Genomic DNA, 16,698 nt, shown 5'->3' on the forward strand with positions numbered 1-16,698 from the left:
TGGTCTATACGTATTATTTATATTTATACAAAAACAATGCTGTGAGCAGTGCGTGAGACAACAGTCGAGTGTAGGTTCATTTACGTAATGGATTAAAAATGATGAATCCAATACATAGTTGCATAATGTACACACCAGCAACGACTAGCAGGAAACAGGACAGATGATATTTTAACTGGTGTCATTATGTAACACTTTGTAATAAGACAAGAGACAAACCCATCAACGCATTATAGCTCATATACTCTTGTTTCTATTCAAGGTGAAACCCGAGGCATGTCCATTTCAATGGTCTGACCTCAATCTTTATGAGACAGACCCAGATGTACGCTCCTCTTCTTCGCGTACGAGTCTCTCTCTATCCGTTCTCACCGTTCCAGACAATATCAGAGGAGATCTCCCAAATGGCCACACCCTGACCTGACAGTCACCCTATCAGACAGGAAGCAGGCCTCCCCACCCCTGTGACATCATTTCCCACGAGCGTTCTGTGACGGCAAAAGGTAACATGAAGAAGAAGAGGGGGACGACTTCCTTGAGTGCTGAAAAATCGGTTCTACGCACGTAGGGTGTAACTAGGGGTGGGCGATATGGAAAAATACTATGGAAAAGTACAATATCACAATGTTTTCCCAAGCTGTATCACGATACACGATCTTATCCACGATTGTTTATCATGTTGGTTTTTATGGATATTTTTGGTAAGTAACTCAACAAAAACTAAAATAAAAAGGAGTGACAGACCATTTAGACCAGTGGTCCTCAATGTAGGTTCCAGGGACTCTCTGGGTTCCGTTTGGGAGGTCTAAATTAATCCTTACAATTATGTAGCCTCGCATAGCCAGGCTTACTCATCTGCGAAGAGAAAAGCCTGGTGACAATATCAGGCAGAGACCGTTCAACTTCCGCCGTGAGAATTTCAACGGAAGAATACAACGCATGACGTAACTTCCGTTAAACACAGCACTTCCGCCACTTCCACTAGAACCAACCGGAAGTCATATTGTGGCCAGGGTGACAATTATGTAACTCTGACAGTGTACAAATGAAACCAAATGGACCCTTACGGGTCCATTTGGTTTCATTTGTACTCTGTCAGAGTTAAGGGGAGACCTTGACATTAAAGTTTGAGAACTACTGATTTGGACAAAATGCAGGTTTAAATTAATTCTGCAATGAATCAAATGGACCTTTACGGGTCCATTTGGTTTCATTTGTACAATGTCAGAGTTAAGGGGAGACCTTGACATTTTAAAGTTTGAGAACTACTGATTTGGACAAAATGACGGTTTAAATTAATTCTGCAATGAATCTCCGTATTAACGATTCAACAGGATTTTTTTTACAAGGCTCCCTCATTGTATCGTTATATGATATCTCTGAAAAGGCATATCGTGGAGACATTGTATCTTCTCAACAATATTCATCACCATATCGCCCACCCCTCGGTGTAACATGTCTAGCAGGATAACACTGGGGCCTTTCACCTGCGTTAACCTGTGAGCACTGTTAGTGTACTAATTCCAGCTAATCAGCACAGACATGCCGCAGAGGCCTGGCCGGCTAACGTGCTCCAAAGAGAGTTAAACGCCAACTGCCGAGACATCTGCCGGCACAGTCCAAAGTTAAACACAAACGTTTCCAACCAAACAGACGCAGATATGAAGTGATTACAGACATTCGGCGCAGCGGAATCGAAAGCCACAGCAAAGACAGGGGAGTGGCTGGCAAACAACACACAAGGAATACAAAGAAAGATCGCTGGCGACGTGTCCAACGGAACTTTTAACAAAAAGTAAACTTTGAGAATTGACAAGGCAGCTGCATTGCCATGATCAAATGAAACAGGAGAGGTACTGCACCACATGAGAAATGGTACACTGTGGGCTGGTGGGAAACAGGGACATGCAGGGAATGTTAGAGAGAGCAGGGGCTGGAATTTCTAAAAGGGCCTTTTGGTGAAAATATCGAAAATAGCAGACCTTCAAGCTTGGAGCTTGGAGGTCGGCTATTTTCGGTACTTGATACCATACTGAACTAAGCAATATCAAGTCAATACTGGAGATGTGGCGTATAGGCATGGATTTCTAAACAGAGAGGGCAATTCTTTGATGCTGCATTCAAGTTCTGGAGAGTTTGGACAATTAAGGCAATTCTCTTTGAAATCAGAGCTTTGAAATCAGTGTTCCAGATCTATACATTCTGTGTTCTAGACTATATATTATACTTTCTATGTGCTTTAGTTCTATACTTTTATGAATTCTGAATGAATGAATGATTGAATGATTGAATGATTGAATGGGCCAAAATGTCATGTGAAGCTTGACCAATCCTCAATTCCGCATGCACGGGATATGTACGGGACAGACATTCTCACTCCTTGAGAATCTATGGGAATCCTCAAAAAAACAGGTACGGGACAGACAAAGCCACTCCTTGGAAGCGGCTTTCACCGCTTCAAAAATGCATTCATGATCTGGTAGTGAGGGCACTTTTTACAGACGGATAAAAGGGCAGGGGCTCAAGCCCGCTTTGATGTCTATGTGTGCACGTGCCTGGTTGGAAAGGACGGGAAGAAATTAATATTAGCCGAATGAAGGACAAGCTTGGAGTCTGCGGGCTACAATACCACCCCTCAACCCTGGCTGCAATCCCCCCTGTGGCACCCGGAGGGTGCGGAGGTGGAAAGCAGTGTAAGCTTCCACATGTAAGACTCAGGGGCGTCAATTGGGTATGGCAGGGGTATGCAGCTGCCATACCCTGGATCCAGGGGGGAACATAAAAGTTACTTTTAAATATAAGTCCATGAATGTCTATCTGTTCTGGTTATTATGTTGTTAAATTACAGTAAAATAACTACAAATGCAAAATGTTACTAAATGGTCACTTAACAAGGTATTATAATTATATTCTCCACACTTGTATTTTCCCCATCTTGACAAGATAGTATATTCCCAGGTTCCGCAGGTCAGCTGCACAGGTGCAATGCATTATTGTAAATTGTGGCACGTTTACTAACATGCCAAGTTTAGCTGCACTTGAAAAACCATTCCAGGCTGCCATATCCAGCCCAAGAAACCGTAGAAACCTGTGTAAAAAAAACGGACAAGTCGTTCTTTTCTTTTTTTTTCAGACATTGTGAAAATAGCCGATCTACATGCTCACAACGCCTCGCAGCGCGAGGCATTGTGAGCATGTAGATCTGCTATTTTCACAATAGAAACCGTGTTATCCAAAATGTAATGCCTATTTTCCATGAGGACTCCCATCTTTGCCATACCCTAGCTTTTGCTGAACTGACGCCACTGGTGTAAGCTTCCACATGTAAGGCAGTTCCCTCAGAAGTGCTGACCCTGCTGTCCCCCCCCCCCCCCCCATCTCTCCCTGGACTCCCCTGCAGCACCCTAACCCGCGGAGGGCAGCTTAAGATCAGAGCTGGTTGGTATAGCAGGGCAGTGAGGGCACAAGGGGGAGGCTGCTTCCGCATACATATCTACTGTGGCAATGTCCCACATACTTGTTGGTTGTTAGAACTTCAAAGGGAAGTATATACTGAAAGGCGTAGTATAAACTGACCTGAGAAAGCCATACATATGGATGGAAATGTAAAGTGCTGCAGGGATCTGCATGTGGAAAGTGGAGGAGACAAATGCAATTTGCCTTTACACGAAGCAGGGACACTGATCAAAGATCCGTGTAGTGTTTGTGCGTGGGTGCTTGTGTGCGTGTATGTGTGTGTGTGTGTGTGTGTGTATTGTATTGTATTGTGTACACTTCTGCTTTGGCAATGTAAACGTATGTTTTCTCATGCCAATAAAGCCCTTTGAATTGAATTGAATTGTGTGTGTGTGTGTGTGTGTGTGTGTGTGTGTGTGTGTGTGTGTGTGTGTGTGTGTGTGTGTGTGTGTGTGTGTGCATGTGTGTGTGTGTGCATGTGCGTGCATTTGTTCATTCTTGTGCGTCACGGCACTGTGGGTTTATAAGATTTAACGTACACAAACAGGCAAGTGTTCCAGTTTTTCCTGGAAATTAAGCAAAAAAAAAAAAACGGAAATGCATGACCATTTGACTCCAATAAGTCAAGCCAATAAACGGCAGGAAATAGCAGCCAGCTGGGAAGAGGTGCGTGTAAACTCTTGGACAAGCAGTATTAAACCCATTTCGAACGGGCACACATCATTGTGTATCATTATTTCATGCTTTAACTATTGAAAAATAGCAGATATACAAGCTCACAGCGCGGCACCGAGTGCCACGCTGCGAGCTTGTAGATCTGCTATTTTTGAAAAGTCGTGAAAATTTGAATTTTGACCCGATTCTATAAGTGTCTTTTGAATCCTTCTAAGATTTTTCTGAAAAATCTACGTTTCTATGTGAGCAATCTGGCTTAGCCATCGTCAAAGAAAAGGTGTTTTTCACTTAAATGGAGCTCAATTAGTCTGTTCTTGAGAGACTACTATGTCAGTGGTTCTCAAACCTTTTCATGTGAAGGACCCCCAAAATGATATTTATTTGGCCACGGACCCCCATCTCAAAATATCTAGTTCCAGGGACCCCCCAGAAGCAGAATTTGAGTTACAAACGTTCGCTTTGAAAATACACATATATATTCAAAGATCTGCACACATTTTCACGACTTTTTCAAAAAATAGCAGATCTACAAGCTCGCAGCGCGGCACTCGGTGCCGCGCTGTGAGCTTGTATATCTGCTATTTTTCAACGGTTAGTAAAGCATTCAATAATTCTAGGCCTGAACGGGTTAAACCTAAATGAAAAGCTGTTTATGTTGGGCAGGAGGTGAGCAGATAAGCTCCGAAAAGAGAGCGAGAGAGAAAAGGAGGGTATTTACCGGTGATCCCCCGAGGGTAAAACACTTGTCTGCATTTGACCCGTCCTATTAGGAGCATTGTGCTTGTCCAAGTGAGCGCACGCTCCGCACGGGGAGCAATTAGGTATCGAACCGCGGGCCGCTCCGATTCCCCACAGGTGGCCCGCTCCACTCTACCTCCGCCCGAGCCAACGCCACCCAACGAGGAACCAAGAATGACAGACGACGACGAGAAGCGACACCGTAATCATTAAATACAGTACACACAATGCGCCGTGTTGTCGAACGGTGAATAATGCTATACGTTCCGCCGTTAGCGGCTGCTTACTGTTGCAAAGTGCAAAACATTAACGGCCCACTCACCCGGGCGAACCCCAAGTAGCCTGATAGTGACTGTGAGTGGTACTTGCATGCCTTAACGCATTAAGACCCCATCCGATTCTGCGAAATATCTTCTAAATTCCATGTCACATCCATCTAAATCTACGGTATGTCAAGTGGTTCATGTCAAGGACCCCAAAGATTATAAATATTTGGCCACCAAGACGGACCCTGAGAAAAGAAAGATTTCAGTTACGGTGAAATCTCGCTCTTTCGAACGACCATCATTTTGACAACGTAGCGTCGGGAGGGTTAGCAACTCACCCTAGGGAGGTTAGGGTTAGGGTAAGGGTTAGGTTTGGGTGTCGAAAAGATGACACATAGAAACAGCGCTGCGAAACGCTCCCTTCAGTTACAAATGTTAGCTTTAAAAATACATATATATTCAAAGATTTGCACACATTTTCCTTTTAAAAAAATAGCAGATCTACAAGCTCATAGTGCGGCACTCGGTGCCTCGCTATGGGCTTGTAGATCTGCTATTTTTGAATAGCCCAAAGAGTAAAACAATGGTTGAAGCGGTTCAAATCTAAAGTGGCACTAGATGCTTTTTCCAGGTCTGAACCGGTTAATGCCTTTTAGCGCGCCCACAGCGCCGGCAGGCAGCCTCTGCCCTGAGCCCAGCTTGACAGAGATGTCCTGCCCAAAGACAGCTTCCACAATGGGGCTAGTGTGTGTGGCAGCAGGCCTCCCGTCTCCGGGCCTGAGAGAGACGGCCGGGTCGATGGGAGTTCAGGTCTGGATGTGCCAGTGGCATCTGCTCCGCTGGGCTAATAGCAGCGTCGCAGAGTGAAATGAGTCCTCCTCCTCCCTCGCACGCTGTCACCTCACCACAGGTAGGAGAGGTACTCAATTCTTCTCTTAGGACCCATTAAAACCTGTGGTCGATTCTACGATTGTCTTCTAAATCCTTCTGATGTTTTTTTTTTTAAACGTATGTTTCTATGATCAGTGGCTCTCAAACTTTTTCATGTCAAGGATCCCCAAAATGATATGTATTTGGACTCCCATCTCAAAATATGTTCTACAAGCTCAGAGTGCCGCGCTATGAGCTTGTATATCTGCTATTTTTGAATAGCTAAAGTATAAAATAATGGTTAAAGTGGTTCAAAGTAATTTAAGCCTAAATGGGTTAAGATAGACCTGAGGCCGATTCTACAAATGACATCTAAATCAGTAGTTCTCAAACGTTTTCCGTGCCAAGGAATAAATCTTCAGTCCGTGCCGCGCTGCAAGCTTGTACATCTGCTATTTTTGAGCGGTGCCTCAGCGCGGGATGGTGTTTTCTACTGGTGTTTCAGTCCGAGCGTATCCAAGGGTGCGTTCGGAAATGCGCACCGGGTGTGTGCTCAGTGTAGTGAGTGCCTAAACCTAACCCTAATCCTAACCCTAACCTCAGTAAAAACTATGCCTAACCCTAACCCTAACCTTAACCTCAGTAAAACTATGCCTAAACCTAACCATAACCCCTAACCCTAACCACACCCGGTGCGTATATACGAACGCACCCTTTGATACACTCTGACTGAATCACCAGCAGAAAACACTCTCCCGCCTCAGCGCTCCAACGCTTGACCGAGTGTGTATGTCTGTATGCAGTATACTCATATGCCTCTTATGGATATGGATTGATGTATATAGTTTAACAGTGCTAATCGGTTAGTGTATGTTTCCTGATGACAATCTAAATCTACAAAGTTACCTGTAACTAAAGTCTTCAAATAATTGTAGTGGAGCAAAAAGTACCATATTTGCCTCTGAGATGCACAGTAGTGGAGTAAAAGTACAAAGTATTGAAAAATGGTGGTGGTGGTGGTGGTGGTGGGTGCCTCAGAATTCACCCTCACCCACAAAGGGTGAATTGTTCTTGTGTAAATAATATACTTAGTTACTTGCCACCACTGTCACGGCACCGTTCCATTCTCTAGACCGCAAGCTCTTTGACACACAGACACACACCACTGTTTGTTTACAGTGCATTTAGCTCATGCTCATATCATCCAAAGTGACAAACAGCAGCAAGCTCAAGCTTAAATTGCTACGCTGTTGTCATAACAAGCAAGTGATTGTAATGGGGTAAAGCTACGTGTGACAGGAGACAATAAAGGTAATGGATAATTCTGTGTGCCTTGGATATATCGGAGCACATGAATGGTGTTGCCAGGTAAAGGAACAAGTTCAAGGGAAGGGTAAAAGAGGTTCTAGTTTCCAGAGATAAGCACTATAATGTCGGGGGATAATGGCTGTGTGTAATGTGCAAACAAAGGTTTGCAATGGCACAAATAGATAAGGCATTTAAACAATGCTAACCTGTTGCCTTATGCCCGGTTTCCCACAGACAGTGTAGGGGGCAAACAGCAGACACATGAAAATAAATGTTTCACATACAGTATATACTGTATATACGGTACACACACACACACACACACACACAGCGTGAGCGCATGCACACACGCACACACACTTTTGGAGAAATGTTCTGCTATTCTTCAGAGACAATTGTTTTTCAGCTCCTCTCTGCCGGAGAGGTTTGCGGTGCTCCACCCTTCTCTTTAAAATACCACAAAAGGTGTTCTATTGGATTCAAGTCAGGGGACATACAGTACTTGGCCAGGTCATGAGTTTTCACTTTTTTCTTCCCCCGGAAACTCTTCTGTGACTTTGCCATTGTGCTTTGGGATCGTTATCGCGCTGTTGGAAGATTCCGCTTCTGCAAAGCTCGACTGGGAGTCATTTTGTCAGCCTGTATTTTTGGTATATCCATACGCGTTCATGGTGCCGTAAATAATATGTCATAAATGTCATCTCCCCGTTCCCCAACACCTTTTGGAACTCATGAAGCCCTCCGTGTCTCGAGTGGCGACAGAGTGTGCCAAGGTTGGTCTCGGGCTAAACGCCCAGAAAAGCGATGTATCACCTACAACATCTTCCCGAACCCGTCCACCTCTAGCAACAAGAGGAGGCACTGCGCTGAAAGAAGTCAACGGCTTCAAATATCTGGGCTCATGGGTCGACTCGACAGCACAAGACCTTAAAATGTATGGCGGGCTCTGAAGTCTGAACGGCATGGATGGTGAGTAGGGATGGGACTTTATGAACATTTCATATCACGATTATTGTGACGAAGAAATCACGATTTACAATATTATCGTGATAATCAGAATATCCCCAACATCCATTATCCTGGGGCGAATCATTTCAGCAAAGAGATTTGGTAGAGAGTGAAAAAAAAAAAAGACTGTATCAAGTACGTATATTATAAGTACGTTTTATCAATAGAGGGTTTAAATGCTGGATATGCAGCTCGGCAAATAAAAGGCGAATTGATCCCAGTGCATGACGGAGGACGATTTCACAATAAATTAAAACTCCACGATACGATTATCGCGAGTGTTTTTTTACCACGATAAACGATACTATCGCTTATCGTCCCATCCCTTAATGGTGAGCGTAGAAGTCCAATCTCCCCTGACATAACAAGCTCAGCTCCTTCTCTCAGACTGTGGAATCCATTTCACTATGACTGTCTGTGATTGCTGGGCCCTGCAGCCTGCCCTGCAGAGAGAGGTCCCTGGATGATGGGTGATGCACCAGAGTGCTGTGTGCAGCAGCGCTCAACATCAACCACAACAAGCACCTTACCATCTGTATGGGCAACCCTGGGCTGGAGGTAACCACCAGGGTTGACCGAGAAGACGGAACGCAGGAGAATGCCAGTAACTTCGCAGCCAGGAAACTGTAAGCTACACCAGGCAGGGTTCCCACGGTCATGAAATTCCTGGAAATATTTTGAAATTAGAAAAATATATTTCCCAGTACTGGAAAAGTTTTGGAATTGATCAAGGGTCCTGGAAGGTCCTGGAAAAAATAGCTATGCATTGTCTTTGGTTATTGATTTTGTTAATACCTCTGAAATGGCAAATTAAATATTGGCCAAATTGTCAAATATTAGAGGCAGAAATTGTGAAAATAGCCGATCTACAGATCTACAGATATTTTCACAATAGAAACGTGTTATACAAAATTCCTCAACTCTTAGTGCTCGTCAGGGTGGGGGGGGGGGGGGTGGGGGGGGGGGGGGGTGGGGGGTCCCCAGTTCAAATATGATTATTTCAGGGGTCACAGCCTGAAAAGGTTGAGAACCACTGGAATACACTACCTGTCTTTGGGCATTGCGCATAGGAGTAAGCGATTGTTATATACCGGTAGTCCTGGAAATTGGGTTAAATATTCTGGAAAGGTTTTGGAAAAGTTTTGGAAATTAATTGGTAAAAATGTGTGGGAACCCTGACCAGGGGTCTTCAACGTTTTCAGGCCAAGGACCCCTTAGCTGAGAGAGAGATGAAGCAGGGACCCCCTCTACATATTGTATATTCTCATCGATTTCATAGATGGATTCATAGACTTGTATGACATATAACCACTTAAAATCATTAATCATCGATACTTAGTAAACTTGACCTTTCACTCTGTACTTGTACTACTCTTTTTTTTTTACCTACTGTATACACCAAACCTATTTCCCAAAAATAGCTGATCTACACGTTCTCAACACCTTGCAGCGCGAGGCGTTTAGAGCTTGTAGATCTGCTATTTTTGTCTCAGAGTATAGGGATGCAAGGGTTCAATTGTTCATTTCAAATAATTATTCTATCAATCAAGGATTTGGTGGCCCCCTGCAGTAACTCTGAGGACCCCCTGTTGAAGACCCCTGAGCTACAACTTTTATTAGACCCCATGTTGTTTTTATTCGGACAGACAAGGGAGCTGCAGTCATTTACATTCCTGGCCTGATTTGTGTTCCCAGTCTGGCCCCTGTACACACATAAATGACACAATTAACAATCGTCATCCTTCATCACAGCAACACGTGCACACGCATGCACGCACGCGCGCACAGCCAAGACATTAAGACAATGCCATCATCACATGGTATAATGGTTGTGCCTCCTGGCTCTTCCTTCTCCCCGGTCTGCACAAGCTGGCACTCACAAACAACGCTTAGCATTTGTTTTACCTGCAGTGGGGGAGCAGATGGGTGGGGTTTGCTGCCGCATCAGGTCAGTTTAGCGTAACACAGCCTTGCGGGGGAGACTGTCTACGCAAGGGGGAAAAACAACAACAACATCCAAACAAACTCCTCAGAAAAATAAAGGGGTTCTACAGGGACAGATGTATGCAGAGGAGAGAGACGCTGGAGCAGCTCCTTAGTTGAGAGAGATGAAGCAGGGACCCCCCACAACCTTTTCATAGATTCCATATAGTTTCATCGTTTGACAGCACAATCGTCAGTGTATTTTGGATTCATGTCAATTTGTGTTTTCAGATATTTAACCACTTGAAACGTCAATACTTAGACTGCTCTTTTTCCCTCTACACCAAAGCTCTTTGCTAAAAAAAAATAGCCGATCTACAAGCTCACAACGCCTCGCCATGCGAGGCGTTGTGAGCTTGTAGATCGGCTATTTTTGGCTCAAGTTCTCAGAATATAGACACTAAGGTTCAAGTGGTTAATGTAAAAAAGGAGAAAAAAAAAGTTTCTATCACTCAAAGATTTGGAGGACCCCCTGTAGTAACTCTGAGGACCCCCTAAGGGTCCCGGACCCCCTGTTGAAGACCCATGCTTTATTCAGGCGCTGGTATAAGAAGTTACAGACGTGACGAGGAAGAGTTACAGACTCCGAGGAAGAGTTCTGGTCCTGTGCCACGTGGCGTTCTCCGCAGCGCCATACCATCCTCATCTTCCACCCCCAACTCCCCCAACAACACCCCAACATCCCCCCCACCAATCTCTCTCTCTCAACTCTCGGCATGGTGCAGTCCTCTCAGCCATCCATCATCGGTCCCTCCTCACCCGCCTCCTCCACTGCATCGCTCCTTCCTTGCCTCCCTTCCATCCATCCATCGCTGGCTCGTGCCTGCTGGGGATCGATCGGCACCTCATCGCTCAGGCCCGGCTGTCACTCTCACCCTTCTCCCCCCCCCCCCCCCCCCCGCTCTTTCCGCTGTCACATGGTGGATTGTGTGTGTGTGTGTGTCATCTCTCTAGGCGGGGAGTGTGCGGTGCGGTGCCTTGCCCCCCCCTGAGGGGGTGACTGACAGGAGCGAGGAGAGAGAGAGAGGGGGCGGAACCGGGGCGGGGCCGCTCGGGTTCGATCCTGGCTCTCACCTCTCATTAACGGTGCCCTATGATTGGGGGGCTGGCCTGCTGTCTGTCGCACAGATCCGCCCGGATACGTGGCGCCAAATCTGGACCTGAATCTAGCCGACGACGTGCTCTTCGCCGTACCCAACTGAAGACCAGTGGGCTCGACGCACTGACTGACTGACTGATTGAATCCATTTGACAATTTGACATTGGATGAATATTGACGGACGGGTTGGCCTACAGCAGGAAAGAAAAAGGGAACGGGATGTTAGGCCACCTCAATGGAGACATGACTTATTGCCTCCAGGGGTTCCTTTATGGAATCCGAGGGACAAGAGATGGCCTACGGATGATAACTATTCAATCGTTACGGTTCAGTTCACACTGAGGTCACTCGTACTATAAAAGCCACACGCGCGGGCATAATGTGTCAAATAAAACCATCCAACCTGCCGCGGCCGCCATATTTTATACTAATATTATTCAAAAATATTCAACGCAATGTTCATGAAGGCTGCAACTCAACCAGAAGAGCGTATATATTATGAAGTATTATGCTCTCTGTGTACATCTGAAGGATCGTCTCGGGGACTGTGCATGGGCATAAAGTGGGGCAAGGCAGGCACACAGCGACTGCCTTATGTCGATCGGCGAGCCCGGGACGATCCACTACACTGGATGGAGCATGCACGTGTTGTGCACACATAGACATCAAAGGGGGCTTGAGCCCCTGCCCTTTTATCCATCCGTAAAAAGTGCCCTCTCCAGACGCCATACCTGAAGGCAGCGTTCAAGAGGATTGCCTTGTCCAAAATCTCCTGAACTTGAATGCAGCATCTTATGTTGAAAGAATTGCACTTTCTGTGTAGAAATCCATGCCGTTACGCCACATCTCTAGTATTGACTTTATTATGCTTAGTTCAGTGTGGTATATCGAGCACCGAAAATAGCCGGTGCTCTGCGAAGCGCTGTGAGCTTGGAGGTCTGCTATTTTTGACATTTCCACCAAAAGGCACTTTTTGAGAAATGTCAGCCCCTGCCTCTCTAGCATTCTCTGCACGTCCCTGGGATGGAGTGAAGTCTGGCCCTGATCCACCACTCTGTCAGCAGTTTGGTTGGTGGAGGAGCAGCGATGGAGAGAATGGAACGGAGAAGGAGGTGGAGGAGAGGAGTCAGAGAATGGGCGGAGGACAGGAGGAGGAGGGGAGTGGAGAGGAGGGTACGGCAGTGGGGGGTGGGATGAACGGTTAAGGACCTTGGCTGGGGATGACGGACAGCTCTCCCTAACAGCCTCTTTGTGGCTATTAGAGCTCTGATGCTCAGATAAGAGACATGACTGGAGGCCTCTCTTGGGCCTCGTTTCTGAAAGAGCTCACACATTACATTACATCACACACACGCACACGCACACGCACACACACACGCGCACATGCACGCGCACACACACAGTAGCCTAGTAGCACACTACACACACACACGCACACAATCCCTCACAGTGTGGATGCTTTCCAAAGCTTAACCCGACCAGAACGGGAAAGCATCTTGTGTCGCTTTAGACTTGAACCTCAAACCATAATCTTATACTTTGGCTGATCAAAAATAGCAGATCTACAAGCTCATAGCGCTGCACTGAGTGCCGCACTACGAACTTGTAGATCTGCTATTTTTGAAAAGCTGTGAAAACGTGTGCAAATCTTTGAATATATATCAGGTTCAGGTTCAGGGTCACATATATCCATACAAGTACAGATACAATGAAATGCCTGTGCCGAGAGCACTCTCAGCCTTACTACATAAATCACAATGGCCACACAAAAACAAGTCCCTCCAAACACAACGTACAATATATATATTGTTTAAAGTGAACATTTGTAACTCAAATCTTTCTTTCTCCGGGTCCCCTGGAACAAAATATTTTGAGATGGGGGGTCCGCGACCAAACACATATAATTCTAGGGGTCCTTGACATGAAAAAGCTCGAGCACCACTGATATAGGAACAAGTTTTTTTTTTTTTTTTTTACAGAAAACAGATTTAGAAGACAGTATACAGTATGTAGAATCTAGGTCTAAACGGGTTAAAAACGCAACACGGCAGTTGGCTGCTTTTGGCATGCCGTACCGGATAATTAGCTGAAGCTTAGCGGGACTTGGGAAGGCCTTGCTGCAACGGCACTACAGCGACGCCCCCGGTAAACAACGGCGGCGGCCGAGCACACACACACACACACACACACACACACACACACACACACACACACACACACACACACACACACACACACACACCAGGCTGAACCCGGCACCAAGCCACAAGCATGCAGGGTGTCGTTCGTCAGGGACCCATCTGGACCCTGGCTGTACCGAACAATTTCTTTTTTTTTTAATCCCGTGAATTCCACCTTTGTTTCCGAGCCAATGATGAATAATTACGAAAGCAAGGGATTTTTAATGGGAGACCAGCTGTCTTCACGCTGTATGTGTGTACTGTGTGTGTGTGTGTGTGTGTGTGTGTGTGTGTGTGTGTGTGTGTGTGTGTGTGTGTGTGTGTGTGTGTGTGTGTTTTGTATGTTTGCCTGTGTTGACAAGAGGCCCAGTTCAAAGTGAATTGAATAGCACAGTAGCAACAGCAGGATCTAAAGCATTTGGTTCCACACAAGAATATGGCGCGCGCACACACACACAGTGTGTGTGTGTCACACACACACACACAATATAGAGATAAAAGCATGACCCGTTCCTCTCTCTTTCATACAACACACACACACATAACAAACACACACACACACAAACTCCTCTGTTCTGCAGCGTGTGTTTTTGAGCGGTGGTCACAACGCTCCTATACGTGGCCGTGTGTGTGGGTCTGTCTGTCTGTCTGTTTGTCTGTTTGTCTGTCTGTTTGTCTCCGTGTCCGTAGCCTGCACTCCTGCAGTAACCTTTTCTGACCACACATGTTAAGGGAGGGGCGCTGTTGCACACACACACACACACACACACACACACACACACACACACACACACACACACACACACACACACACACACACACACACACACACACACACACACACACACACACACACACACACACACACACACACACACACACACCACCGCTCAGTTCACACGAGTGTGATTTTTTTTTACCTGAGGGACTCGGCCATGCGTCGCAGGTCTTCATTCTGCTGCTTGAGTCTCTCCAGCTTGGCCAGGATCTTGGAGAGCTCTCGGCTGGAGCGCTCGGGGTGCTCGCTGTCCCTCACCAGGTGCCCACCGATGTAGAAGAGCAGCGTGCCCCAGGCCAGCAGCACCAGGGTAATCCACCGCCACGAGCCCGCCCAGGGCCGCATGATGATGATACTTCAGCGTCTGAACGGCTCAGCTCGACGACGACGCCGCCTCCTCGGCCGGGAAGGAACGCTCCGCCCGCCCGCCCTCCCTCCCCCCCACCTCACCTCACCACCTCGCCTCACCTCCCAGACTCCGCCTTCCCTGCCCTAGGCGCGCACCGCACACACACACGCTCTCGCGTAGCCTCCGTCACAACGAGCGCGACAGCGTGTGCAACGACCTTGGCATTGGCATGCTCGGTTCCTGGTGAGTGACTCGTAGATGAGAAGCTGATGTGTGTGCGTGCCTGTGTGGGAGGTGTGGGGGATGGGATGGGGTGACGGGTGTTTCTCAGGTAAACCTCGGTGCGGTAGTAGAGTAACTTCCTGTCCGCATACTTAAGACATCGGTGTGATGTGCTTCTTTTTTTTTGACGAGCCGCGCTCCCAGCCCTGGCTGGAGCTCTTTGGACTTGGTAGCCTTTTCCACTTCCGAGGCGTTGTGCCGAACGTTTCCCCCGCCGCTCTCGCCCCCTTGGCGTCTCAGTTCCCTATTGGCCGATCTTGCCGCATCTCTCTGTGCCGGTTGCCCCGTCAGTCACTTCCCGTCAGGCCCGTTGCTTTCTTCTACTTGAGTTGTAGCTTCTGTAAAAAAAGACAAGACAGCGAAAAGACAGGTATCAGGAGTCAGTCCTTCACATAGAGAAGAAGGACATTTCGGTGGTATCACAAATCAGCGAGTTTGCCAGTCAGCCAAAGGGAAGCAAACAAACCCAAAAAAACAACATGTAGCCAGATAGCGAAGTTGACAACACGGATAAATCCTCTTCCTGCAGAGCTGCGCAGAGTGCAGTGTCAGACATGCCTCACGAGGAGGAACACAGCACGCGCACGCACACGCACGCACAGACACCTGAGAAGCACAAAGGACTGGGAGGGAGGATTCCACTTCCATGTTTCCTCACTTTCTAATGCAGTGGTTCTCAACCTGTGGGTCGGGACCCCCGGGGGTGTCCCCAGATGAGGGAACTTAATGTGCAACACTGCTTTCTCTCTCAACGGTAAACAAGCCAACATAACGTTTAAGTGTAAAGACTCTATACACTTAAACTTTATGTTGGCTTGTTTGCTGTTGAGAGAGAAAGCATTTTTGCACATTATGTGCAGTAACCTCTATACTATAGAGGATATCTGCACATTTCTAAAGTGACAATTTAAGGACTTTTAAATACCTCTATAATGGCTAATTAAACATTGGCCAAATTGTCAAATATTAGAGCCAGAAATTGTGAAAATAGCCGATCTACATGCTCACAACGCCTCGCGTTGCGAGGCGTTGTGAGCATGTAGATCGTCTATTTTCACAATAGAACCGTGTAATCCAAAATGTAATGCCTCAACTCTTAGTGCTCGTCAGGGTTGGGGCGTCCCCAGTTCAAATATATTATAATATTCATAATATTCTGGGGGTCGCGGCCTGAAAAGGTTGAGAACCACTGTTCTAATGCACACTCATGCTCTCAGAAACACACACACATAATTCCATCAAACTTTTCCTCCGGCTAAGTCTCTCTCAGACTGTACAGGCACGCTCATATACAAACTTGTGGACATGAACATGAATCTTGCGCCTGTGCTCGCGTACATCAATAACTGCCAAATGTATTCCCCTTGTTCCTCCTTTTTCCAAGAATCAATGAAAACACATACGCAGGGATACTAACTCACGGGGGGCATGTTCAACAAATCTATCATCGGTTATTCCCCGACCACACCACACCACAGCACTGCATCCTTTCCTTTATTTTTTGATTGATCGAATACCTTCTTAAACACAAATCTAATGTTGCCATTAAGGGTCCACTAATAATGCTGTAACACAGTACAACATATATTGGAATAAAACTCAGTAGAATCATAAGGTATATTGATGGGTTTAAATCTCTACCTTGGAAATAGAGTCAACCCAGAGACACCAGAAAGATGTTGTCGAGTATGGAACCCGATGAAAAG

General features: G+C 46.4%; 1 protein-coding gene across 1 annotated transcript in view; it reads right to left on the reverse strand.

The window, feature by feature from the left end:
- The window catches only part of fut8b (fucosyltransferase 8b (alpha (1,6) fucosyltransferase)), a gene marked incomplete at its 5' end in the record, with an annotated part of 70,199 nt that extends 55,493 nt beyond the window's left edge, over nt 1-14,706 (reverse strand). Inside the window, one exon of the mRNA XM_080744619.1 lies at nt 14,504-14,706. Within this exon, the coding sequence (XP_080600745.1) occupies nt 14,504-14,706 (203 nt within the window). The remainder of the gene's footprint in view (nt 1-14,503) is intronic.
- Between the last annotated feature and the right edge of the window lie 1,992 nt (nt 14,707-16,698).

The sequence above is a fragment of the Nannobrachium achirus genome, assembly GCF_963921795.1.
Source record: "Nannobrachium achirus genome assembly, chromosome: 16".
Classification (NCBI taxonomy): domain Eukaryota; kingdom Metazoa; phylum Chordata; class Actinopteri; order Myctophiformes; family Myctophidae; genus Nannobrachium; species Nannobrachium achirus.